This window comes from Lagopus muta, chromosome 23 (assembly GCF_023343835.1).
Source record: "Lagopus muta isolate bLagMut1 chromosome 23, bLagMut1 primary, whole genome shotgun sequence".
NCBI classification, from domain to species: Eukaryota; Metazoa; Chordata; class Aves; order Galliformes; family Phasianidae; genus Lagopus; species Lagopus muta.
In genome coordinates this window covers 3915274-3942565 of record NC_064455.1, presented here as the reverse complement: position 1 = coordinate 3942565, position 27292 = coordinate 3915274, and the positions used below count along the sequence as shown (strand labels likewise).

The 27292-nt window shown below is 50.8% G+C and overlaps 1 protein-coding gene across 2 annotated transcripts in view; it reads right to left on the bottom strand.

Annotated features, from left to right (window-relative positions):
• Positions 1 to 235: 235 nt before the first annotated feature.
• Positions 236 to 27292, bottom strand: part of EPHA10 (EPH receptor A10) — a 30406-nt gene continuing 3349 nt past the window's right edge. For both annotated transcript variants that reach the window (XM_048968872.1, XM_048968873.1), the window contains 14 exons: positions 17300 to 17455; positions 16435 to 16773; positions 11095 to 11216; positions 9382 to 9544; positions 8220 to 8328; positions 7869 to 7924; positions 7164 to 7289; positions 5521 to 5706; positions 3587 to 3648; positions 3262 to 3465; positions 2081 to 2230; positions 1802 to 1980; positions 1564 to 1725; positions 236 to 1043 (listed from right to left, as the gene is read on the bottom strand). In XM_048968872.1, coding sequence (XP_048824829.1) covers positions 929 to 1043; positions 1564 to 1725; positions 1802 to 1980; positions 2081 to 2230; positions 3262 to 3465; positions 3587 to 3648; positions 5521 to 5706; positions 7164 to 7289; positions 7869 to 7924; positions 8220 to 8328; positions 9382 to 9544; positions 11095 to 11216; positions 16435 to 16773; positions 17300 to 17455 — 2129 coding nt within the window. In that variant the 3' untranslated portion in view covers positions 236 to 928. The remainder of the gene's footprint in view (positions 1044 to 1563; positions 1726 to 1801; positions 1981 to 2080; positions 2231 to 3261; positions 3466 to 3586; positions 3649 to 5520; positions 5707 to 7163; positions 7290 to 7868; positions 7925 to 8219; positions 8329 to 9381; positions 9545 to 11094; positions 11217 to 16434; positions 16774 to 17299; positions 17456 to 27292) is intronic.

The window sequence follows — 27292 nt, the reverse complement described above, 5'->3', positions numbered from 1 at the left end:
CTGGTGCCATCACGCTCCCCCACTGCCAGCGAGGATACAGGATGCCTGCAAGACTTTGCAGGGCAAGAAGCAGGGAAAAGGGGCTAAAGGAGCAGCGGCTGCTTTAGCATCAGCCCTCCAAGGGCAGCAGGCTCCTGCTCACTGCTGCTGCTCTGATACTCCATCCCACTTGGTGGGCTCACGCAGGGAAATGATGGACCAGGACCTGCACAAAAGGCTGAAAGCATCAGTGGGGCAACCCAAGGCTTCTCTACTTGCCCTCTCTTGGCTGTGGCTATCTTCATCAAAGCCTTCCATTCCCTCCTCTGAAACTGTCTTGTCAAAAGCATCTTCCAAACATTCAGCACTGCACTTTGGCAGCGAACATTTGTCTCTTGTTCACTGACAGTGGTGTCAGAATTCAGCAAGGTGACTCTGAGCGGAAGGGACATGGCTGGGACAGAGCTTCCTTCCAGCGTGCCAGATGGGCAAAGTCACCTTCCTGAAGCTGGGTGTGAGCCTCTAAAAATAAAAGCAATAAAAGCTCCTGGTGGGGTTGGTAGAAGATGTCAGCCTGTATAAAAATACCCATGGATTTCACCAGTAGGATGCTAGATAGGAAAATGCTGTCAGCTCTGGATGAAGACAGCACAGAAATGTTCATCCACCCTGTTAATCTAGTTACCATGTGAAATGGTGTCATTACAGTTTGACTCATCTTACAGAGCAGCAATGGGGAGAACCATAGCCACCCAAGTACACTGTACCTGGTGCCTGGGAACACAGCTTCCCCAGCACAGGGGATGGCATCCCTGCCCTCTTACGACTTGGAACGACACATCTGGCAGCAGCCCACCAGATCCCACATCCCACCCAAAACTGCAAGGCTTCCGAATTTGGTCCAACGTGGGCCAGCACCTCCTTCTGCTCCATTGGTCTGTACTCCACGTCACACCTGCACACCCCTGCCATGCATCTGGATCACCTGGGCCCGCAGGGTCTGGATGCCACTCAGGATGGTCTTCTGGTGTTCTGCCTGAGTGATCCCCAGGCTCAGGACGTCTCTGCAAAATACACCCCATGATCAGGGGAACAATCCTAATCTCAGCCTCCCGTGCTGGCTGCTCTCCATCAATTAGCAGTATTAATTTCAGGCCATTGGGCAGTAAGAAAGTCCCCAGTGCATTGTCCCAGCTGAACAATACCGACCTTGGTAAGGAGCTTAGGGTTGACACAAGCCCACAGCACACAACAGTTCCCAACACAGCTCCTGGACATGGAGGCCCCATGCTGCCCACAGTACCATCTGTCAGTAGATCTCTGACCCCATTCTGTGCGTGGGCCAGGTAACATGCTACTGCTGCTAGAAATTACAGGTTAAAATTCCAAACCACAGCTCCAAAATGCAGCAGCTGAACTGCACAGCACAAGCAACCAAAGCCAGGCCAGCGAGCTTTCAGCAGACACATTTGGGAGGATCTGCCTCCTCCATTCGCCACAAGAGGCTGTAATTTAGAAACCTTACAAATTTCTGCTTAAACTGAACCCAGCAACACCAGGCTGCAGCCTAATGCTCTCACTTACTGCGCTGTCATCCTGGCCACGGACTCCAGGTAGCAGCAGCCTGCAGCAGTGAAGTTATCCCGGTACCTGCCCATCCCTATGGCTTCCAGCCACTCTCCCACAGAGCTGAACGCCGGGAAAGCCACGAAGGAGCGCTCGGTGAGGGGCACAGTGCTGCGGGACCTGCGGGCAGAAGGGAGGTGAGGGGCAAAGTGGGGACTTATGGCAGGGTCCCAGCCCCAGGGGGACAGGCAGGCACCTGGTGCATGGAGGCGGCTCTGGGCTCTGCAGCATCTTGCTGAGGACGTCGTGGATGTGGGAGAATTTGGGGCGCTGGCTGCGCTCCTTCTGCCAGCAGTCCAGCATCAGCTGGTGCAACGGTGGCTGGCAGTGTGCTGGGGCAGGCAGGCGGAAGCCATCCTCCACTGCCTTCATCACCTGCACGGAAAGGCAGAGAGGTGAGGGGGATGGTGAATACAGATTGCATCAAATATGGTGAGCCATACAACGATATCAGGCACGCAGCTGGGGCACTCACATCGTGGTGGGACATGTCCCAGTAGGGTCTCTCTCCATAGGACATCACCTCCCACATGACGATGCCGAAACTCCACACATCACTGGCTGGGCTGAAGTGGTGGTACTGGATGGCTTCAGGGGCTGACCACAGCACCAGGCTCTTCCCACGCTGCCAGGCAGAAAAAGGGGAGATATGGGGTTGTCACATAGGACAGAGAGTGACACAGTGATGCCTGTGGCCATCTCATGCATCCTCTCTCCCTGCATACCACGTGCAGCTCTGACAACTCGTGCCTCCATTTATTTTAAAATGGTCATGCAATGGTATGCTGCATGGGAAGGCGAGTCCTGAAATATTAATGGCAGGGAGAATGGCTCTGGGAAAAGCTGATGGCATTTTATACATTAATATTTAACGAAAGCCATCTCAGAGCTGCACAAACACACAGCTCCTCCACCCCGGCTGCTCTCCTGTAATTAGCAGCCCTGTCCTCCACCTTTGCAGAACCCTCTGGATGCACCGGGGAAAGCAGGTGACAGACACTGCAGCTAATTGTAATTAACAGCAGAGAGACCTCAACCCCTAAGCTACCAGCTGGGCTCCTCATGCCATGGAAAGGTTTCTCCCAAACTCTGTGGGTTGCTCAGAGCTCGGTCCCATTTCACCACATTCTCTCTAGGATGGGGATGCTTTCCCCAAGGTCTCCTTGGAGCCCATGATAAAGGCTGAAAAAATATTCTCAGAGATTTTTGCTGCTATCTGCCAGCTTAGAGATGGCAGCAAAGTGCAACTCCTGACAGATCATGGGCTGAACCCCACACCCAGACCTTTCTCTCCCTGGCACAGCAGTGCCCAGCACTGGGGCACAGCTCCAGGTACCTGCAGCCAGCACACCTCCTTGGCACTGCCTGCACACTCCCTGCAAACAATAAGGGCTCAGCTAAGTGCACACAATCAGGGCTTTTTAAAACCTCTGTGCCCAGTTAATGCAATGCACTAACAGGTTCAGCTGTGACAGGGTGAGCTGATGAGGTGCGAGCACAAAGCAAGCAGGACTTACGTTCTTAACTGAAACCTATGAACCTCATTATGAATGACAAACTAGAGCTAATGAATCCCAAGGCTGCTTGCCATGCAGAGGGGCAGATCCCCAGCCCAACACATTCCGTGTCCAAATCCCATTCCAAAAGGCACCTTACCATGGTGGAGAAGATGGTCTCCATCTTATCTTCCTGCGGCCGTCTGAATCCGGTGATTTTGCAAGCCAGGCTGCTGTTCACCAGGACTTTGTGGGCAGCCAGGCTTTTGTGTATGTAACCCATCTCTGCCAGGTATTTCATGCCAGCAGCGATCCCCAGCAACATGCTGAGGAGCTGGCTGGCCGTGAGCTGGCCCTCGTGTTTCTGCAAATAAAACCAAAAAGAAGGAAAGAAAGAAAAGAGGAGGAGGAAAAGCTGGAGCTGAGCGATGCCTGCTGAAGCCTGAGCAGGTGATGGAGCCCAGCAGCCAGCACACAGCACTCACCCTGAGGAAAGAGTCCAGCACTCCGTTCCCCATGTACTCCATCACTATCATCATGGTGCTCCCTGCATGGACAGACAAGGAGCACTGCATGAATGCTACTGAAGGGGGAATGGAAGCACAGAGCACAACTCCCTGCCCTCAAACCTCCCCACCTGCAAATACAGGTTGTTTGATAAGATTTTCCACGTGGGATTTTTGGCCACAAACTCCACCGGTGAGGCGACATAGGTGACCAACAGGGATGGGTGAGGGAGGCTTGCTGATGGAAAGCAGCAGTGCTTTGGCACTGCTGAGCACATGCACTAAGACTCGTGAAGCATTGCTGAGGGAGGAGCTCATGTTGGAAGGTGCTTCCCAGCAAAGATGTGGTTTTCTTGTTCTGAATGATCAAAACCAAGAGATGCACAGAACCCCAGCACAGTGCTGAGCTTCCTGCACCCCAACAGTGTGGCCACACAATAAGTTCTGCCAGCATTAATGAAGCTCAACAAGGGGAAGATCTGGCTAAAAGGGATGGAAATACAATTGGCAAGAGGAAATCAGGTGAAGAGCTTGTCCTCATTTCTCCAGCTGTCCTGGAAAGCCTGTTACAAAGTCAAGCACTTTCTTCAGAGGTCGTGATATGGGCACAGACTCACATAACACAGACTTATCCAAGAGCAGGACAAGATGCTTCTGCGGAGTCTGTGTCTCTTAACACAAAGAAATCATTTCAAATAAACACATTACTTAGAGAATTACACAAAAGCAGCCAGACTCAGGGCAGAGATACTTCCTTGTGTCCTGAAGGGCTGCTTCAAGTCACCACATGTGCTCACATGCCTTTGGATTTACACCCATACCCACTTAACACAGAGCAGCTCAGTGCACACTCCCATGAGGGCTGGGAGCAGTTGGCCTCATCTGTTTCACCGACACCACCTCCCTCTAATTTGCTTTTATTAAAAGCACACTGTTGTACTGCTAAGCCAGTCCTACTCCTCGGATTTATTAATCTAGCTGTAAGCACTTTATTAATCATCAGAATGCTAAAATAGCTAACACTTGATTTTCAGAGAACAACAGCATTGTGCTCACAGCACCACGGCATCTCCAAAGCATCAGCTTGAGCACACTGCCCAAAATCTGCAGTGCATCACCAACATCAGCATCCTTGCACTTTGTCAGAGGGCAATCAGGCTGTCGTCGCCCCCTGACACCACAGTGCTGCTGTGAAAGGTTCCAGCACTCCTTTCTGTGCTTCTCCAGCAGCACAAGGCATTTCTTGAGTACAAAGTACCTGGCTCCATCATTTCCATGCTGATGGAGTTCCAGAGACCATTGGCATTGTGCTGTGCAGGGCACTGTGGGTCAGCAGCACGGCTGCCACCATGCATAGACACTCCTACATGGGAACATTGTCAGGAAAAAGGAAAGAAAGGTGCAGAAATGCCTTGCATGGTAAAACTACAGACTGGTTTGCACACTGTGCCTTCATCAGGCAGTGCTGACGTTGTGCCTCCTGCAAAGATGTTGGATCAGCCCTGCACGAAGGGCGCTGCACGCAGGGTGACTGCATGGCCCCTGAACCCTGCAGGCTGCTGGAGGAGCCACAAGCACAGCATGCAGGCAGGGCAGGGCATCCACGCTCTGCAACCTCACTCTCCAAAGTGAGGAAGGAGCAAACTGGGATTTGGGGGCTGAAAACGAGAGGACAGATGGTAAAGCCACCTTAGGTTGAACATATTGAAGAAAAGTTTACGTATATACACACACGCATGCATAACAATTGAAATGAAAACGCCATCCTACACAGAAATCCCTTGCAAACGCACTGCAACAGCCAGCACTCACCAGCAGATACAAACAGGGTGATAACGCAGCACAGAGGTGGGTTTTGCTCAGTCCCTCCGTGAAGCACAAAGCCCAACACTGCCCCACGCAGCCCCTTTTACCTCTGGTGATGACTCCCTCCAGCCGGATGACGTTGGTGTGGTCGAACTGACCCATGGTGCACGCCTTGGCCAGGAAGCAGCGCTGCTGCTTGGCAGAACAGCCAGCCCGCAGTGTCTGGATGGCCACCGGCAGCTCCCGCTTGCTGGGCAGCTTCAGGCAGCCCCGGCAGATCTCTCCAAACTCTCCTGTATGGCACAAAGAGGGTAAGCAGGATCCCCACGTTCCCAGAGGGCCCCTTGTCGTAGCTCGCACATCGCTTGCACCAAACCTTTGTTATATTTGCAGACCGTGAAGGAAGGAGTGCTGTGCAAGGGTGATGCTGTCACAGTGTGCTCTAAGGACAATTTACAGCACCCACTTAAAGCAGAAGGCAGCAGTCCTGAAGGATTTCCCTGTAGGAGTTACCTCCTTTGTTTTGGGAACACACAGTGCAGCTCTCCAGCACAAGCTAGGAGCCTCACTGCGCCCACAAGACAGACCTTCCCATCATTAACCAGAGGATTTGCCAGACCTTAGCCATGCACAGAGCCCTGCCTGGATGCAGCTTTCCCCCCGCCATCCTCTGTGCTGCCTTCCCTGACCCCACACAAGTTCTGCATCAGCATGTGAGACTAAAAAACACAAACGCAATGCCTCTTCTTTCTCAGTCTCCAAGCTCCATGCTCACAACACTCTGCTCAAGGGCATATTGGACGCTTCCCCATGAGAAGATCAACCCCATCTACCATGCTCACACTCTCTGGCTCCAGCCCCTTCTGCATCCAAGCATAGCTCTGCTTTGTGCAGCAAAAAAAGCACAGCAGGACCTGGAGCATCCAAGCAGCACCTGGGGTTGAGCACCCCGCTCCTCACAGCCACGTGCTCAGAAACAGGAGCTACCCAACTGATAGCAAAAGGCCAATATTGGCTTTACAGCAAAAAAAAAAGAGTAGATCTGAAAAGCTTTATCGATCTGAAAGCCAGGTGCTTGTTAGGTCAGCAGCGAGACTAATGCACTCTTAAATTCTTTATATTTAAACATCTCCCCAACTAATTTCTTTCCTGATCTTCTCAAACACCGATCTGTTTCTGGAAGCGATGTGGGACTGCGGGCCCAGCAGCACCCAGATGACTTCTGCTGCTCCTTCCATCACTGCCCTCAGAGCTGGAGGGCAACCCCCACCCCCAAATCTTCTTACTCTGCAGCTGAATTTATCTTTAGGGGAAAAAAAGAAAAAAAAAATGACAAAGAATAATCATGTTTCCCGTGTTCTGGTGCACATTAGCAGTTAAAGCTCTAGGGCCCAGCGTGGGGATTTTAATTTGCTTTTAAGTTTTAGGCACCAACGGTGATGAAAATCAATAAATCATTAAGTTCACATATTTATAAATAGCTCCTGTGCTGCTGTCATCCTGCCCAGATGCTGATCACTGCTGATGCCTCTGGTGCACGCCTCACTCTGCTGGCTGTACGTAGTGCCACAAAACAAAGCAGAAGGGGAAATCCAGCTGCAGGACAACACAGCAACCCCATGCCCAGAGCTGTGGGAAGGGATGATGGTGATGGAGGGTGAGGGGCTGCCCAGGACAGCATTGGCAGGCAGTGGCCAAGCAGGGGATGATGCACAGGGACACAGTGTTAGAGGCCATGGGGGAAACCTGCCTGTCCCGATGATCCTCTCGATTTTAATACTGGCATTATCCAGCTCTTTGGCAAAGAGGTGCACAGCCTGCATGGGATCTTCGCAAGTGTCCGGGTCAATGTAAGTCCTCCTGGTCGGTATTTTAACTGCAGCAAAGGAGGGAAATACACAGAGCTAACAAGAGCGACACCGTGCTCCCCAGGCTCTGCTCTGCACAGAAACCCCCCATGGGCAGCATAAAGATCAGGAGAGAGAAGTCCCAGTGCATCCCAACAGCACGTGGGCACCTGAAATGCTCCAGGGAGCAGAAGAGCCCGTGTGTGCCGAGCAGGCATCGAAGAAATCCATTCCAACGTTGGAATTTCCTCATCTGTAAAATGACTGCTGCTCAGTCACCAGGAATAGCCCCAGAAAACAGCGCTGTGTTCTCCAACAGCCATTTATGAAAAAAGCTGATGGAATAATTCATGTGACCCAGGGATTGCCAAGAGCATCCCCGCCCCCTGGGCACACCAGTGCCCTGCTAGAGGATGGCAGCTGCTGAGCCCACTGCCCACAGAGAGCATCGCTGTGCTCAGCCCTGCGCTGGGTAATGTGAGTGGGAACACTTAACATCAAAGGGTCAGGGCTGCGTGGTGGAGAGTTGGGTTATTAATAGCAATTAATTGCAGTAAATATGAGGACCCCACTGGCCATACTAACCATGCTGGCCAGACTGCACTTACAGTGGAAGTAAAGCTCCTCGTCTCCATCCTGGCTGGCTTTGCTGTACCCACACTGCCTGCAATGAGAATTAGGATACGTGTCATTGCCTGGGGCAGCCTCCCATGGGGCACAAAAGTCAACAGAGCCCAGTGCCCATGCTTAGAGCCAGTGCTGCCCAGAGAGCTGTAGGTGCCCCATCCCTAGAGGTGCCCAAGGCCATGGATAGAGCCCTGAGCAGCCTAAGCTGGTGGGGGCAGCCAGCCAAAGGCAAGAGGGTTGGGACTGGATGACTTTAAGGTCGCTTCCAACCTAAGCCATTCTATGAGCCTGTGGCTCAAGGAACAGCTTTGGACAGCCACCAACCCACTCACCTCCTCCAGACCATCATGCCGACCACCATGGACACCAGCACCGTCAGCCCTGCGATGGCCACCACTATGATGATAAGGACAGGATTCTGCTCATTTGAGGCCACTGTCACTGCCAGGAGGGAAGCAGAGCCATCAGCATCATGCCTGGGGCACGTCCCATGTCCCACACCTCTCTGTGCCAGCCTGTGTCCTCCAGTAAGGCTGGGGATGACCCGCCTGCAGAGCCAGGCTGCTTCTCCCCATCCTCCCAACAGTTCACACCCTGGGTCAGGACACCACTTAATACTGAGCAAAGGATCCAGCATAGTAAGAGGGAGGGGGAGAACAACAGTTTAAAATTGATGGCTATCCCACTGTTTTCCATTCATCCTTTCCCCTTCCTGCTTTTGCAAACAGGGGTATTAGAAAGCTACATTCTATATAAAATTTTCATTGGCTTCAATTCATTCCAAAAATGTCTTCTGTGTGGTAAATGGATGCAATTTAAAGCCCTGTTAAACACAATCTGTGCGAGTCGTACTGAGCCAGCCATCTCAGGGCTTTCATTTCCAGCCAGGGTGGGTTATTAAACTGAAACCCTACCATCTCTCCAAGCCCACTTTTAGTCAGTGAAATAAGATGCTTCTGGACTATAGTTATGAATGGAAACTGTGAAAAGTAAAACCCAGCAAATAACACCGATGCTGGCTGACTCAATCCAGCCACAGGATGGAGAAGTGCCTGAGAGCCAGGGGGCAGCGCGTGGAGGCAGATGCCCCATGTGTTGGGCAGGCACCCAGGGCCAGAGCTGTCTCTGAACTGCTCCTGTCCCCTGAGGCAGCTGTCCCTACAGATCATTGCCCCCAACTGCCACTACACCATGCTCCCTTCTAATGTTTGTTTGCAATTGTCTTGCAAAGAGGACAATGCAATTAAAGATAAGCCTGGAACAGGCTGCCCAGAGAAGCTGTGGCTGCTCCGTCCCTGGAGATGTTCAAGGCCAGGTTGGATGAGATCCTGGGCAGCCTGGTCTGGTATTAAATGTGGATGCTGGAGGCCCTGCATGCAGCAGGGGGTCGGAGCTTCATGATCCTCAAAAGTCCCTTCCAACTCAAGCCATTCTATGATTCTAAGTCCTGGGAAGAACCTGCTCTGAGATTCAGCCTTCACATGCAAGACTCACACTCAGCCAATGTCTCCACTTCAATGCTGGGGCTGTAGTTGCCGTAGTCCTGCGAGGAAGATGTCCGGATTTGGAAAATATAGAGGGTGCCAGGCTTCAGGTTATTGACTGTCACGGCTGTTGAGGTGGTTTTCACAGTTGAGTAACTTCGATCTCTTTGATCCTGTGAAATAAAGAGTTGCTTGAGGTCAAAAGGGACCAACGGCTGCACCACAGAGTCCCACTGTCACAGCCGTGCCCCCCCCCTCCCATCAGCTCTCACCAGCACAACCCAGCAAACAGGCAGCCTTCACCAAAAAGGCAACTCTTACCTGATCTTTCGGATTGAAATTACATGGATAGGTCACATGAAATGGCAGCTAGAATCAGACAAGGCGCTATGAAGAGAGGCAGAGGGCAGAGGGGTGGGGAGGACCCCAGCATGGCTCCTGGGGATTCTATCCACCTGCCCAACAATGTGCAGATTCCTCTGTGTGACAAAGGGAGGTGGCATCAAGCACAGCACCCATGACTCAGCGTGCATTCAGGGCTGGGGATGGCACCACCAAAAGGATTTTCTGCTGGATGCACTCCTCGCCTTGCATCTCCATCACTAAAGTATGGCTTTAAAAGTGCAGATTAGGAACCAAGTTGATTTTCCTGTCAGCATCAAGAGCCTCATTCCAGCAAGTAATTGCTAAACTACAGTTTAAATTCTCCACCCAAGCAGGATGTCTCCTCGTTGCACGTACCCTGAGTATCTTGTTGCTGCAGCCCATTTGCAAAGGAATTACCCTATTACTCTCAGCATCCGCCCTCCCCCACAGATTCCTCCTTTCAAATCTATCAGATGCTGAAAATCACATTAATATGAATCAGCTTCAAGGTAGCTTGTTTCTAAATACAGAATGCCAACGTGTCACCTGCACAGTTTGCTTGACATGCAATCAGTTTCATAACGAGCCTGAGCACACGCAGATAAGGTAATTTGCGGAACTGTGTCATAAAATGCATTTATTTTGATTTAGAGCTTTGTCTCTGCTCTCTGCCCACTGGTACCTCTTCTAAAATTCTCATCCCGCTGTGTCTGTCAAATAACAGCTATTTTTTGAATTAAGAGGCTGTCATAGAAATGTTTGCTGGTGGGCTTTCCAGCTTGCAAGGCCACTCACGGCTTACTGAAGTCTGGGGCGTGTGGCACTTGATCCTAAACCAAAGACCACTGGTCCAAAACTTCCCAAAAGAGCAGGCAATGAACGTAGGTGTCACCTCTTCACAGCTCAGGAAGCACTACATGGTTTATAGTTCCTGTCTAGCTGGGTGATGGCAAGCACCCAAAGCTCAGATTTCTATTCTTGAAAAAAAATCCATCCAAAGAATGAATGAATGCAAGTTATTGGCTTTACTCTTCTTCCCAGGGAGATGTCAACATTAGGACTGGAAGAAATCTAGCTGAACAGATGGGAACAAAAAAAAAAACACCAAAAAAAAAAACCACCCTAATTAAAATAAACCCTCCAAACAACCCAAATTTCCAAAAACTTACATAAGCAGATTTCATAAGGCTGGTGGAGAGGAAAAGCCTTTACAAGCACCCACTGGAAGCGCTTCTGCCAGTCCCAGGTGCCAGTAAAACCCTCAGCATGCATTCACATCCCTTACTGTCCACCACCGAGCCATGGGGTGCTGAGGAGCAGAGCCTCACGGGTGCTGGTTCCATCCCCAGAGCCATACCTTCTCGTAGTACTTGACCTCGTACTCGGTGCTGTTGGTTGGGAAGCCTGGCTCCTGCCACGACAAGGAGATGCTCTTCTGCTCAACTTTATCGGTGCGGATGTCAGTGACAGGAGTTGGCACTGGAAGGGCAGAGGGGAAAGCAGGGGGTGATGGCTGACGCAGAGCATCCCTCTAAGCCCCCAGCAGCCACCCCACAGCAGAGCCTGCCCGCCTGGGGACCCTGCCAGCAAGTCTGGGGCACTGCAGTTACCAACAGCCACATTAATAGCTAGGAGAGCATGAGTTAGAGGGGGTTTTACCACTGTCCTCACATTCGTGGTCACTTTGTTTCTGCTTTTGTCCTCTGATGCCAAAGTAAAAGCTTTTAATAATCTGAATGGCTGAAGAGCATTCATCTTGTGCAGTTTGTGGTTTCCTCTCTCTGAATCAGGACTGAAACAGGGTAAACTCCAAGCTGGTGATCATCCAAAATACAACTGCTTTGTGATCTGGTCAGCTAGCAAGGCTCTGTCCTAAAAGAAGCAAAAAGCCCTGATTGCACCCTCTGCCACAGTGCTGCAGGTGTCAGGTGCTCTGTGCCTGCTGCTAACGGTGTGTGGGAGCTGCAGGACACTTTGAGACCCCCAGCACTGCCCCACTCATAATCCCATCCCATCCCAACACTGGGAATCGGGCAGAGCTGCCCTCCCTGCCTGCTGCCAGCACTTGAGCTGTGCTCCAGAAGCTGCCTGGTTATTTCTGCTCAGCACACACTGCATGCTGCATCGTCCTCCTTGGCATTTCTGCTCCTGGTTAGCTCACCTCCCTGTGCAGGCAGCTCCTGCTTTCACCATGCCATATCCTGCCCAGAATAGCTGCAGCTCATCCCAATGCCCAGACTAGCAAACATACTGCAGGTTCTCCAGCAGCTCCAGCTGCATCACAGGAGCTCACCAAGGAAGCAATGCTCCCCCTGAGTCAGGAGCAGCACTGCTATGATGCTCAGCCCAAGGCAGCGCCCACCACTCACTGGGCAGCAGCAGGGAGGAGGTGGGAGATGCTGTGACAGCAGTGGCTCTGATGCTCTTTAAGACAGACAAGAAATGTTCTAGTAGGGAAAACATAATGTGAAAAATGCTTCTGTTGGATCTCCTCATTCTGGATTGATCAGAAAGCCCAACCTCCCCAGGCCAAGGATCACACCACAGCAAAGGGTCTGCAGCAATCAATCCAACACCTGCACACGGCAGCACAGGGAAAGCTGTGCAGGGAATTGGCTGCTCTCAGCCCGTGCTGCTTCTCCATCAAACCAGGACACGCGCTGAGCCCTGACTGCTCCACCAGGACTCCTGCAGAGAGGAACAAGTCCCTGGAAAGTAAACTTAAGTATCTGTGAAATTTTGTATTTATGACTTAGCTCATTAATCTCCACTGCAGAAGAACGTCCTGCTGATGTTTTATTCATGATGATTTGTTCCTTGATTCCAAGTCCTCTCAGCTTCTTCTGAGAGCACGAGGATGCAGAATACAGCTGGGTGCTCCGAGGGCATCAGGCTCAGCCCTTGCACACTGCTTACCCCCCACTGCCTAAATGTGGGTTGATATTTTAAGGAATAACCCTCTGTGTGCACACGCACTGGCCCCAGAGCCAACCTTTAAGGGCATATCAAATTGTTCATGCATAAAGAAGGAGGAGCACAAAGCAAGACAAGAAGTTTGGCAGCAGCCCTGCCGGTGCATGCTCCCAAAGCCAGCCTGGGCTTTGCTCCTGTAAAGGGAGCTAAGTGCCCCTTGCTGTGCTATATGATCCCCATCAATAAGATATCACACAGATGTCTGCCTGTATCTCTGAACCCAGCAAACAGACTGAGAAAACATGAACAAGCTTCTCCTGACTGTTAACAGAGCCATCAGGAGAAATCATGCCCACCGAGTGCCTCACTGGAGAGCAGCACACGTGGAACATGCCAGCAAAGTGAGCACCAGCCTTCACCATGCTTAAAAGGGATTAAAGAAAATCACACAGACTATAAAGCATTTCACACTGTGGGAAAAAAAAATAAATAAATAAATAACACAACTATGTTTCCCATCAATATTTTAAGCTTCCCTAATGTTGTCTCTATTCTGAAAAAGCAAACTTTAAATTATTCAGCGCTCTGCCTGGTTTTATAAACTCCACTCCATTGCATGTGGGTGTGCTCCTCTCCAGTAACTGGTAGGGCAGCAGCAATGGCACAAAGGTGCTGTGCCCTGAGCACCCCAGGTGTCTAAGCAGGCATCCAGAGGGGACGTGGATGCTCTGAGGACAGATGGACGATGGGTTTGCAGCCCATTGACTGATATTAGTATTAAGAAACGAGCTTGAATTCTTCAATTTAAGTGTCCATTCTGTACCCATTAATTACACAGTAATTCAGTGTCGCTCCCTGCGAGCAGCAGACAGCAGGCAGATTGGGCTCAGGAGATGAGTGCTGCCAAACCTACAGCTGCAGCACGGGTGAAGGTGATGCCCAGAGTCAGAGACAAGGAGGAGAGATGGAGTCAGAGCACAGGAGTGGGAGATCTCCACCTGGGCAGAGCTCGAGGTGCACAGAGACACAGGGAGATACTGACAGAGAGCAGCTCTGCTCTGCTGCAAATCACTTTTCTTCTCCACCCCACGATGCAATCAGTCACCCCAGGGCCCTGATTAGTGCAATCAGCTGCTGTGATAGAGCCAAGACAAAGCCCAACCGACTGCAGGGTCACTCAGCAGAGCAGAAGCAGCAATTTGCACCTGTTAATTCCTGTGAACTGGCAGCACAAGCTGTAGATCCAGCATTTGAGGTGCCTGGGTAGTTGGAACTGCCTAAACACAGGGCAAAGCACTGAGACTCTCACAGAGCAGGGAGCTTCCAAAGCAGCCCATACTCAAGCTGCTGCAAGGCTCCAGTGCCACCACTGCAGGCAGCAAAGTGTGGGGAAGCCAAAGGAGCAGCAGCAATGTGCACACAGAGCAGCTGCTTCAAAGCACCTCATTCAGCAAAAAGCACTTCCCAGTCTCAAAGAGCAGAATGCATTCCGGCACTGGCTGCATTATTAATCTGCAACAGATTTAAAAGCTCTTTAAGACAGGAGCTGATCCCTGCCAGGAATACAAATGACATTGTCCCACGCTGTACATTTACATAGCTGATGTTGATCTGCTCCTGCAGGTAAACAGCTCCGTTCTCTCCTCAAACACTTTTGTTTAGTCCCATGCTGGGGCCAGATTAGAAAAAACACGGTATTAATTTTGCCTCCTGCAGACTAAACAGCATCTTCTCTTTTTCCTCACAAATACAATGAGCAACTGCTAATTCCCTCTTGTGAATGCTGAAGGGGAAGGGTAGCGTGAAAGATGCACTTAGAGCTATATTTAGAGGAGCTGGGATCTGACAGCTAAATAGGGTCTTGTTTCTTTGTTTAATTTTTCCTCTGAATCTGCATATCTCCAGCCAGAGCTTTCCTGATGCTGCCAAAGACATCCCCAAGACCATCATATCGCAGCCATGAAAGGAGCTGCCTCTGCTCCAGGCATCCCTGAGGCCTTGCTCTCTGCTTATCTCTGGCCCCGCTCAGCACTTTGGTGATGGATTTGAACAAAGGGGCCCCAGCACACGGGGAGCAGCTCCAGCCTGGGCAGGGACACCTTCAGAAGCAAAACACTCGAGGGTTTCAAGCAGTTTCCTAAACCTCAGCTGCTGAGCTAAATCTGTGCCACCATCTGCATCCGGAGGCTTGACAGCTCGACAAGAGACACTGATTTTGAGCAGATTACAAGATTAATTATGCCGTATTCTTTATGCATACTTCAATTCCTTCAGGAATACACAGCGTGGAGTAAGGGGGTGAGATTCCCACTTACCCAGATAAAAACTTGCATCGAACAGACATACAGATTTGGCACAGGCTGGCACCACGGACTTGTTGCCATGTTCCCTTTGGAGCACAGGGACCTTTTGCCTCAGGCTCTGCCTCACCACCCACATGGGAACCTCTGCAGCAACCTCTCATTATCAGCTATAATTAAGCTCCCATCGTCCCCAGCATACGCACTGCTGGTTCAGGACTAACCTGAGCTTTGGGACGGCTCTTCCCAGCCCTAAATTCCTCCCTGAACGGCCATGGCCCTAATGTGGAGTGACACCTCTGCTAAGGGCGGTCTGTGGCACAGCATCCACTGAGCGGATTCACAGAAATTGGGATAGGAGAGAGAGCAACAACACAGGCAAAACCATTTGATCAAGTGGTGGGAAAATTATTTATAACAAGATCAAAGTTTAATCCTTTCTGATGAAATTGTTGGCCAATTCCTGCCAAGAGGTATGTGAGGATCATCTGTCTCCATTAACCGTGGCTTGGCAAAGGGCTTTCATGCAAATTAATAACGTAGCCACAGAGGAGCAGACAAGGACACAACAAGGCAGTGCTGCACAGCCCCAGGACCATGACAGCAGCTTCCCCTCATGCTAAGGGAACTCAAACCTAGAGCAGAGATGTTAGAATGGGTCCAGAGGGGACCGTGAGGATGCTCAGAGGGTTGAGAGCTGTCGTGCCCCATCCCCGCAGGTGCCTCTAATGCTATAATGGGATGGTAATAGCAGGGTGGCAAAGTCTTTGACTACGGTAAACAAGAGCGAGGCCAAATGCAGCAGCTATGGGTGCAGAAATGAAAGAAAAGAGCTGCTTATCTTTGGAAGGCCTCAGGTAGGCAAGGATCTCCAGCAACAGATACCCCCACCTCCACTGCCAATCCTTAAATGAGGTCTGGGAAGGGGTGGATCCTGGCTTCACCCCTTCAGTCACTCAGCTGCACTGCATGCACCTGAGCTCCCCTGGGCTGGCCCTGCCTTCTCACCAGGTGCTCCATCACTGTTTCAGGTTGTGACTTAGCATTTCCACTACAGTGCCCAAGGCCACAGATGGGACCCTGTGGGGGCAGCCAGCCCAGGGCAGCGCTTGGAACTAGACAGGTTTTAAGGTCCCTTCCAACACAAGCCATACTGTGAATGTATTCTATGATTCTATTATACGATAAAGTAGATAATTACAGTCAAAAATCTTGCTGTGGACCAGCACAGAGAAGAGATAAAATAATTTTGGTTTCCAAAGGATAACCAATATTCAAAGAGTCCTTTTATAAGTGGCACATCTCTTTGAATTTGCTTTCCATGAGCTGCAAACCCAACCTACAGCTGCTCGAAGGAGTTGTGACTCCCAGCCCAGGTTGTCCCCAGCCACTCCCCAGAGTGCCTTTGGGATCAAGGAGAGCAGCAGGTGCCACAAACAAGCCAGGAACCCGCAGCACACGTCACATCCCCACCCCACCAGTACCTGCAAGCCCAGTGGAGACGTTGACCTCAGCGTAGGGCTGTCCTGCCAGGGGGCTGCCAGCCGAGACGCCATTGAGGGCCACCACGCGGATGGTGTAGTTGGCGTGGGGCAGCAGGTTGACCAGCGTAACGGTGCGCTCCACCAGTCCCGTCTGCTGCGGCACGAAGCCCACACCATTGCCACACTGCTCGCAGCCACCCCTCGGCGCCGGGCAATGGCTGCACCACAGGCTGTAGGTCAGGTCGCTGCGGCCGCCCGCGTCGGCAGGAGCGCTCCAACGCAGCACCAACGAGGAACGCCGCAGGCTGTACACCAGGTCCCTTGGGGCAGATGGGGGGCCTAGGAGGAGAAGGGTAGCCATGTGCCTGAGGTTGCTCAGGGCTCCCATTGGTAGGGCTTGGGGACGCAGGTGGTGACGGAACAAGGCCTGGGTTCAGGCAGCTGCCCCACGGCAGCTCACAGGATGGGAATGCAGGACATAGGACTGCACAGTGGGCTTCTCTTTGGAGGAGCCTCCCACTCGCATCCAGCCACAGCTCACACAAGGTGTGAGGAGCACCCACAGCACCTCTCCCTGCCATCCAACCCATGCCTGAGCTTCTCAATGCCAAGCAGGCACTTCTACCCCATCCATCACTACAGGAGCTGAGGTCCAATCCAATTAACTAGAGGCCAACTAATTAAAATCTGCAAACTACATTGAACAACTAACCGCCCTAGTTTTTTTTACCAGTGAGTGCCTGCATGCCTGACCACATGTGGGATGTATTGAACCCCACACCCCCATGGAACAAGGAGAGCCCATCGCCCTCCCCAGGCCCAGCCCTCCTTGGTGCTACAAAGCTGCTGTTTCAGTGAGACATACGTGTGCAGGAGGCAGACAGAGGGTCTGACGGGGACCTGGAGTAGTTCTTCTGGCAGGAGCAGAAGGTGGAGGCTTCCTCATGTGTGAAGCTGTGCTCAGGGCAAGGAGAGCAGAGAGGGAGGCGGAGGGAGAGCTTGTAAAATCCTGGAAGGCATGCTGGATAGAGAGAAAGGGAGTTATTGAAAGAACAGCACAAACAGAACAGGGCCACAGCTGGTGACTGCACCACCCTGCTCCCTGGGCTTCCTCTGCCTGTTGCTGGCCAGAGGACATCACCCTCCAAGCTCCTTGCTGGGATCCTGGCACCAAGGGAGATGTCCATTTGGTTAGACCCAGAATGGACATTTTGATGCTGTCACTTGGTGCTGGTTCCTCCAGGGCTGTGGAACCCTTTCAGTGGGGTGTGGATGCACTGAAAGAATGATGGCTATTGGCAGGACATCAGCCAGAGTGATGCTGGAAGCTACAGAGGGATTTGGAGGAGGAGGTGGCTGCAGAAAAATATGGGATACAGAAAGCACACAGTTTAGTGGTCAGTGCCAGGCGAGCAGAGCAAAAGGAAGTGGGAGTCACAGCAAGACTTAGCACCAACCCAAAAAGGGCAGATCGAGAAGCTGGAGAACTCATTGGCTACCAGAGCTACAAAGCTGTGCATGAGGCCACGTGCTGGCAGCCGTGGTGCCATCACTGCAGATTGACAGCAGTCACTGCAGCCACTGGGGTATGTACTGAAGTCAAACAGCAGCAGCAGCAATTTACTTTCACAGGCCATACACACAGGCTGCCTTTACCCTTTGGAAAGCGTCTTTGATATTCAAACAAGAAAGTGGTTCATCTGCTGGTCGAGGAATTGCTTGATCCTGACCACAGTCTGCGCAGTGCACAACCTACCAACCCCAGCAGGACACCTAGGAGCTACTTCTGCATGAAAGACACATTACTTCACAAGAAACAACAACAAAAAAAACAGGCTGTAAAACCCCACAGAGCAGTTCACAATAGCTTCACTTTAGCCCTAAAACAACATCTGAAAAAGCAGCAGCCTGCAAACAAATGCATTCTGCTTGGCTTCATCTTCTTGATGTGGGGCTGCTGCCTGCTGCCCCTCCATCAGCTCCCTGAGCATGCAGCCTTGTGAAGTCCCCACACAAACAGCTCCCCAAGCGCAGTCCCCTCTCTCATCACTTTTAAGGAGTTGGCTGCTGAGACTGTTCCTTTTAATGAAGATTATTCCACTGCACTCCGGTTCATTACTTTTTCTCATGACACAAAACTGGCAGCTCAGGCTGTGATCTGAGGACAAAGCACCAGGCACAGCACCGGGGCAGAGAAGACTTGCATGGGATGCTGAAAACGGGTGAATGTTTACAGGGGACATTATTTCACTGCCGTTAAATAAATCCATCTTGCTGTGATTGCATCTTGCTGTAGGTGGGATTGCTTTGTCCCAGCACACGGACAGCCAGCTGCGGGCAGAGCAGCAGCACGGGGAGATTTCTGCTTTCTCTTATATCACAAAAGCAGCCTTTCAAGAGTCACCTGAAAGCTTTGCTCCTTTCCACACAAGGTCTCTGTCACACAGTGCAAGCAGATAGAAAGCAGAAGGTTTGGCCACCCCAAGCCTATTCCAGTTGTGCCCAAGCAAGGGGTTTCCTGGTATCTGGAATGAAAATCAGCATTTGCCAATCATAGAATGGCTTGGGTTGGAAGGGACCCCAAGGATCATTAAGTTCCAGCCCCCTGCCACAGGCAGAGCCACCAACCTCCAGATCTGATGCTGGACCATGGCCCCATCCATCCTGAACACCTCCTGGGGTGGAGAACCCACAACCTCTCTGGGCAGGACTCAATGTTGCTTTTCTATACTAAAGATGAAAACCGGTAAAAATGGAGAATAAGAAAAGAAAAGCCCTTAAAACCAGTGGGACTGGACAGTCTGCAGCTTTGCCTTTTCCTCTCCCAGTTCCCAGCACACCTCCAGGACCAGATAATGATGACCTTTCAAAGCACAGGCTTGGCACACAAACAGAGAAGCAGCAGAGAGGCAGTGTGCAACACACAGTAAATGCCTTCCCCTACTTCAGGCACTGGATAACACACACACAAAAATAAATAAATAGTGGGTGTTCAAACTACCTCCAAAACTTCCAGCCCCCCCTTTGTATTTGAGAAACCAAAGGAAGCCTACTGTTACACCAATACATGTGGCAATGCATTCAGCTTGCATTTCCTTTTGTACTGCCCACAGTACAGGGCAGCAGGACTGCCATTGGCACGCAGTGCTTGCAGGCACATCCTAAGCTCCCAGGGGCTCCTCTCCTGCTCAGCCATCCCAGCCCAGAGCACGGCATGTCCTGCTCTGCAGGGAGCAGCTTCTCATTACAGCATCAAAGCTCCAACGCTGGCACCGGGTTCCTGCTCGTAGCCTCTGTCAGGCAGAACAGAAAAATCAATCTTGTTTACAAACTTGATGGGACTCGAGCAGTAAAACCAGGGAATATACTGCTGTCATCCCCCGGAGCTAAAGGCAAGCCCAGCAGTCACATAAATTTGACATCTCATGGTAGGAAATTGAGCGTTTTCAATTAGAAGCATCTTTCAGGCAGTTCCTCCCCGTCTCTAATAGCTAGGAGAAGGAAGTTGACAAAACAACATTTAGACATTGCCTAATCCTTCACTGAAATCACAGCCAATAACAGGAGTGCTGCAGCCTCCTGGCTTTCTGCACGTTGTTTTTAACTCTGTCCCCTGGTTGTCCTATTCTGATGCTCCAGAAGGAGTGCAGAAGCACCCCACGACATCTGATGCATCACAGATGCATCTCAGTTTCTGAGACAAACTCCCACTCTCTCCACCTCATCCCACAAGCATTTTCCTTGGTCCCCAGTTACTTTACAGGCAATTCTGTTACTTTGCAGTGCTCATTTTTGCAGAGGGTACGCGGCAGCTCTCCAGCAATCAGGCCATCCACTTACAGAATGAAACTCTCCATTTGGTACACAATTGCCTCTCTGGTACCACCACAACTGAATTATTAAATAATGGAATCCAATAATCCCTCATCCTGGAGGAGGAGCAGCTGGGTGGGCCAGACAAATTCATCGCCTCTCTGCGCTTCCATCACTGGTGCCCACGTGAGATGCTCCCCGTGCCCCCCATTCGCTCCTCCAAGAGGGCACACTCCTTCCTTGTCACCACACTGCATTGCCAGCAGCAGAACCCCATGGGTTTCTCATGCAGACACATCTGCTGCCACTGTTGGACATGAACAGGTGACTTCAAAGAGCAAAAAGCAGCATCCTCTCCCACACGCAGTCTTAGCCATAGGTAGATTGGAGCAATTAAGGATGTGGAGAGGCAAGAAAAAGGCCTGGTTTCTGATTAAGCCACCACAGGACAGCTTTAATTCCCCCTCCCCAGCAGGATCCAGCTTGCAGCACCTCACTGCTGCCACTGCTCCTCCTGCTGCAGCCCAGGCTCTGCCCCACACCCCCAGGGGCTGCAGAAGCCTCTCTGTCACCAGCACGGATCTCAGCATTCCACAGGCAGCAGCAAGCTGGGCATAGATGTTTCACCTTAAAAAATAGCAAGGGATCCCTGGCTGAAACCCTGATTTATCAGCTGTGGGGCATCAGCATCCGAGCAGCTTTATCTTGTTAACTGATGAGCAGTGATTAGAGGCGACTCGCTAAGTGCACCAAGCAGGACAACTGACTGCAGCTTTGGAGCTGATTGCATTTCTTTTCAAGTGAAGCACGGCCAGGATTTTGCATGCAGCAGTAAAATGAAGTTATTAATCACCCCAGCTCTATTTACCAGCTGGCCGGTAGCCTGGGTGATGTTGATATCCATCGCTGCAACAGCTGATTACCTCAAACAATTCACTTAACCTTTGTTTTCTTTTTGAAGCATGGGAACGTTGTCCACACTCAAGCAGGGAAGATGGGACAGGTGGGTTTGAACAGACAAATCCAGGTTAGGAGATGTTCGCTGACACTGCCCCAGCCACTCAGCAGGGCCTGAGGAATCCAAAAATCCATTTCCTGCAGCTTATCGGTGCCTAATTAAACAGCGCTCATCATTTTGCAGAGAGGATGGGGCTGAGACCTTAGCAAATACCGAAGCTTAGCATAAAATATTGAGAGGATGAGCACAGATGGAAGATTAAATACGAGGTGGAAATTGCACTGTATCGCGGATTTAGGACTAAAGCTACTTAACCCACACAGCTTCCAGGTAGCATCAATACAGAAATCAGACAGAGCCCATCAAACACCTCCTGCCTGCCTCCACCACTGGGAAACACATGTGCACACGTGTGCCTGTGGCTTCACCTCTCCAATCACACTGAGCTGTGCCAGACCACAAGGAAAGTTCCTTTGCAGCCCAGCAGCGTGTTTCTGCCCCCCACCTGAAAGCTTTTGATGAGTTCTACCTTTTGGTTTTCCTACCCCAACTGTCTCACGCCAGCTTGGTGATTCACACACCTCACAGATCTCTGAGAACAAAGGGAAAACAGGGGGGACATTGCATGCACGAGCACTGCTGAACTTATTCATGCTGCTGAATTCCTGCAGACGGCGGAAGAGTCGTGCGCTTGCCAGCAGGAATCAATAACGCCTGCAGATTCACCCAAAACGCCTATACAGTCATTTGTAATTAACACTACAACTCGGTTGTCTTCCAAAATCAATTCCTTTCCTTTTTTTTTTTTTATTTTCCTTCCTTTTTTTTTTGGTCATGAAATTGTATTTGACAAAGTCCGCTCTCTTTTAATGCGCGTTAATTTTCTCTGCTGGAACTGCCAACCGGAGGGGCTGCGTGTGGATCACAGCATTGGGCTCCTCTGCGTCCCCCGCTCCCTGCAGACCTTCACCAGGGTCCAAAGCATTTCCAGGAGCACCAGGTAAGAAGCACATCCGTCCCTGTGCCTAATGCATATCAAGGTGAGAAGGAGCCCTTCTGAGCACTGCGAGCCCCCTGCTCCCAGCACAGGTCATCGGTCCTGCCTGCACATCAGTCCCTGCTGCCTCACTTTCTGTTATCAGCAGTGGGATAAAACACAGAAGTGCCCACACTGCTGTCTCCCACAGCAGCTACAGTGATGCTGACCCTTCGGACCAGGTGTGCACATCCAGCTTCCATCCATCCTAATGCCATTATCAAGCCAATGGTTATTACATCCTAAACGTTTCACTGAAATGCTGGTGGAAATGCACTTGGTGTCAGCAGTTCCCATACCCACGGCTGACCTCAGGGTCTCACACCAGCCTCCCAGTTCTAAAGAAGGAGCGCAGAGAACCTTCTTCAGGAGGGCGAAGGGACAGCAGGCAGCAGCCTGAGCTCAGCCTCCACAGAGCTGAGTTTTCTGCTCATGTAAGCACATCATTTCTCCTGTTTTCTTTATCAGATGATCTATCTGTGTGGGCAGGGTGGGTGCAAGACGTGGGATGATGCCTGCCTGCACCCTGCCTGCCCCAGGGAGCCTCTGGCTGCTGTGACATCTGGCAGCAGATCTCCAAAAAGGGAACCCTAAAACCCTCATGTTTTGCCAGAAGAAGGAAATGGGGGCCCAGCAGAGCAGGGCTGCTCAGCTTGGAAGAGATTCCCGAAAAGACACAGTGCTGAACTCCATCCCATCGCTAAAAGCGTGGAGAAGAGAGCATTGTCACTTGTCATTTCACAACACACAAGGCTGCGGGTGCAGCTAATGAAATTATCAAGCAGCAGGCTTAAAGCAAACAAACAAAAATATTCTCTTCATATAGCATGTAATTAAATTAAACCCCAGACACAGACTTCAGAGCTCCTCCTAGCTCAGACCCAGCTTCTCCAAGCACTGCATCATCCCCCAGAGCTCTGCAATTGCTTTTTCTTCCCATCAGAATCGTACTGGTGCCCTGGAAGGACAGCTGCCACCGAGCACACACAGATGAGGACAGGTAGCCCCAAACCAGACAGGGCACCTTGTGCAAAACATAGCATCAGACTGAAGTTCCGGGAGTATATTGAGCTGGTGAAAGAGCCTTGTCAACAAATGTCCTCGGGTAATAGAGAGGCTCCTGCCTTCCCGTGCACGCTGGGTTTGCAATCTTGCCTTGTCTTATTGCAAAAGCTGTAATCAATACTTTGCAGGCAGCGAGCGATACCGTTACTGAGCCCTGCCGTGATGAAGGGAAAGAGACCTTCTGCAATCTCTGTGCCCGTGCAGGAGGGACAAAGCCAGCAGGAAGGAGAGATCAATGCGGCACCGCATCGGGTCTCTGCTCCTCTGGGCTCAGTGCTGCCCACCAGGATGGGCATCTCAGGCTGTGTCAGCTCGAGGAGAACTCAAAGGCAGTTTTTCTCCTGAAAACTTCTTTTTTCATAGCCATTTTTTCAGTAACACTTTCAAAAAGCCCACAGTCGTTTCCAGCATCCTTGAAAGCTTTAAGACAAGGCTACTCTATGATTTCAGTCCTCGCTAAATAATTGGAGAAGTACTGAAATGAAAACCTGTGTCCAGAGGGTAGATCTTTGTGCATCTCCAACAATGAGCTCTTAATAGCCGAAATTAAATTCTGTGATTTAGTCTAGAGGAAAATTAAATACCCAAGTATATTTAGTAAGGCAGTCCTGAAATATCAAAATCCATTCAGCACCAAGAAGGCATTCACTTGAATTCAGTGCCACAGAACCAAGCAGAAACTCATTGCTGTTCACGCAGGAATTTTCCTCAAGGACACATTAATGCAGGCACATCCATGGAGCCAACTGCTGTTTACTGCTGTCCCTTACAGTTCCCCAGTACAGCCAGCCAATTCCTCCCATGCTGAGGGCTGGCCAACCCACACCTCCAGCTCACCCTGCTTGTGTTGAGTGCGTGAGTCCCTGCAATGCCCCCTGAGCTGGGGGCAAGGTGGGTTTCCCTTTGTATTTCAGCAGAACAACCACCGTGTCCATCCAGCAGCCAGGTCTGTATAACCTTAGGCCTGACAAGAATGCTGCAAGCCAACTGTGATGCTTGCAATTTTCTGAGTAGTTTGGTCTAAAATTAAGTGTCATAGAGTAATTTGTGTCTGGCTCTGCCACAATTTCCACAGCCATAATTATTTCAGACACACTATAATACAGCAATATAACATGCAATCCAGAATAATAAATATCTCCGAGCTTGATCATTACTCCAAAAAGAGACCAAAGAGAAAGCATATTTCATATGGGTGGTCCATCTGCAGAACTTAAGGAGAGCAGCATCTACCAAAGGCACTGCGGGTTCCCCAGGGGCTGCTGATGGGCAGATACTCAGAATCAGTCCTCCAACTGCAGCACGGATTTACTCCCTCAGCCCCTCTCAATGTGTCCTCATTCACACCACTATGGCATGCCCAGCTCCAGGCCCAGAGCTGAGCATCCCACAGGCAGCACAGGATGCTCTGAGGATGAAAGGAAAGCCTGGTGCTCAGTGCAGAGTCCCAGGAGAACAAATAAATTTATTATGCATAATACCCTGGCATCATTCAGGAGATAAAATAAACTCCAGGAGTGCACACAGGTTTGTAAGCTAATGTATAAAAGATGAAACAAATCAGGAGCCCCAAGCGCTGAGCATTTGGATCCATCTTCTTTGTACTTAAATGGAAAAGGAGACCTTAGGCTTCAGGAGGTACCTTTGTAACGACCCACAGAATATTGCAACTTTTTACTCTAAATTTCTTTAATTCCCACTCAAACTTTTTTATTTCTCAACTACTGTAGAGACACGACGTTCTGATGGGGGCATGAGCCACAGAGGAAAGGATCTTCCCACCACCCCCAGTCAGACACGACTGCTGTATCACATCTGGGGGGGGGTGGGCAGAACACATAAATCAGCCAGGAAAAGGATGCACTGACACCACAGCTTGCAGAGAAGGGCAGCAAACAGCTGAGCAGTGGCAATATTCCAGCACACTGCCATCACAAGATGCTGCACTGGTTCTCAGGATCACTAATTTTGATTTTTGCCTTCGACGCAGCCCCTCTCTCAGCATCCCCATCCCGCATTGGGCAAGGGGACTGGATGGTTTCGTTCCCTTCTCCCAAAGAAGAGGAAGCATGAGTGCTGCCATCCAGCACGAGCAGCTGGCCAACAAAAGCTCTTTGTGGCAGTCCCAGGAGATGTGTGCACAGCAAAAAGGGGCTGAAGGCAGAGCTGGCATTCCTCCACCCTCAGCCCACAGCACTCAGCAGCACAAGGAGCAGAGGGGAGGTCTGGTGGGACGAGAGGGGGAAGGCTGCTTTTATGGAACAGTGAATATTTCCTCTATTGCAGTGCTCCCCTTTGGAAAATCAAATTCAAGGACTACTACTGCAGCCTTGCTTTTTGCAAAATAAGATCCATTCTCATCAAAACTGGCTCAAACAGGACCTGGCATTGGGGCAGAGGCACTGCTCTGCTGGTGGATCCATCAGGACACCCCAACGGGCAGATCCTGATGGATCCAAGCAGAGCTCACTTGCTGCTAACTGCACAGCATTCAGTGTGAGTTAGGTTTTGCACCACCAGTAGCTGCCATTAGCAAAGACTGTGTTCTTCTAGCAGCTGCTGACCCCTCGCCTCATCTCTGCATTTCAAGACCACAGAGACAGCTTCTCACCTTGTAAAGCCCCCACATCCCCCTGCACACCACCAGGGATGGACACACCAGGACAACCCTGCCTGCTGCACCACAGAGGGCAAAGCCATCCCTTCCACCCCCATCAAACTCACTTGAGAACAGACTCTAAAAACCCAGACAAAGCACTAGCAACTGTTTTCTCCCTAAAATTAGCATCAGCAATGTATGATCCTCGCACAGAAGGGACACAGCCGCCTGACCTGATTGTCACTGCCACCGAGCCCCATGTAGGTGACAGCAGCACTGCTGTCCCAGCAGCTCCACGCCAGCTCCCACCACTCCTGTCAAAAGCAGAGGGAAACAAATGGATGAGACTGAACCACAGCACAAATTTACGGTTCTGTCAAAGAAGAGTGGCTGACAGCTATTTCTGGAAGCGGATCTCCGTCATATTAATTCAACGTCTGCTTGAAGTTGTCTCATTTGCAACAAAACTGGCTGGTAAATATTAACCTTGGGCTTTGTCGAAATTCTCCTTGCGGGCGTTGCAAGGGATTGGATGGGAAAGATGAAGCACAAAAGACAACTTCACAGCAGACGTCAGGCAGATCCCTCACATCGCAGCTTCATTTTACACAGAAGCTGTTGCAAAGTGAATGGCGTGGAGGGGCTGCAGCTCACACCTGGCAAAACGAAGGGCAAAAAGACATCAGTGCTGAGAAGCCAACTGAAAACAAGATAGGGATGGACAGGAGATGGCCCACAGTGCTGCAGCACCTTCCACCCGCCCACCATGCATCTGCTGGAAATAGGTTTTAAGATCAGGGTAAGCAGAGGCCAGCAGCTGGCTGGAGGTGTATATTAGACAAGAAAAGCAGTTTAAATGTATTTACAGTGACAGAAGCTCTCCTCTCATTCGCAGGAAGATGTTAAGCAGATGCTAAAGCTGCTCACTTCCACCCCAGAGATGGCTGCGTTTCAATGATCACCAAAATGATTCATCAGAAATGTGCAAACCCAGGAAAGCTGTCGGGTGCTCTGGGATTTCTTCAGAGGAACGGTGCTATGTGGGAAGACGGACAGCAAAAAGGCTTGGCTTTATCACAGCACTAATTAGCAGCGCCGTAAATCCTATTAGTCTTTTCTCATCTCTCCTAATTTCAGTGTGAGGATACAAATGCTCTCGCAGCAGCAGGGTGATTTCAGCACCTAAATCACCAGAGCAAGGAGGTTTTGTGATTCAATTCGAAGCCGCATTCAGCAGGAAATAAAGCTAATTTCCCTGCCTTTCCTTCACCTCTAAGCTCTGCCCTGCATCACTTCTGCCATCCCACTGCCAAGCATGGGACAGGTTATGAGGGGCAGCACCAGGCTGGTGCCCAGCATCCTGGCTGCACTGCTGGGCACAGAGCAT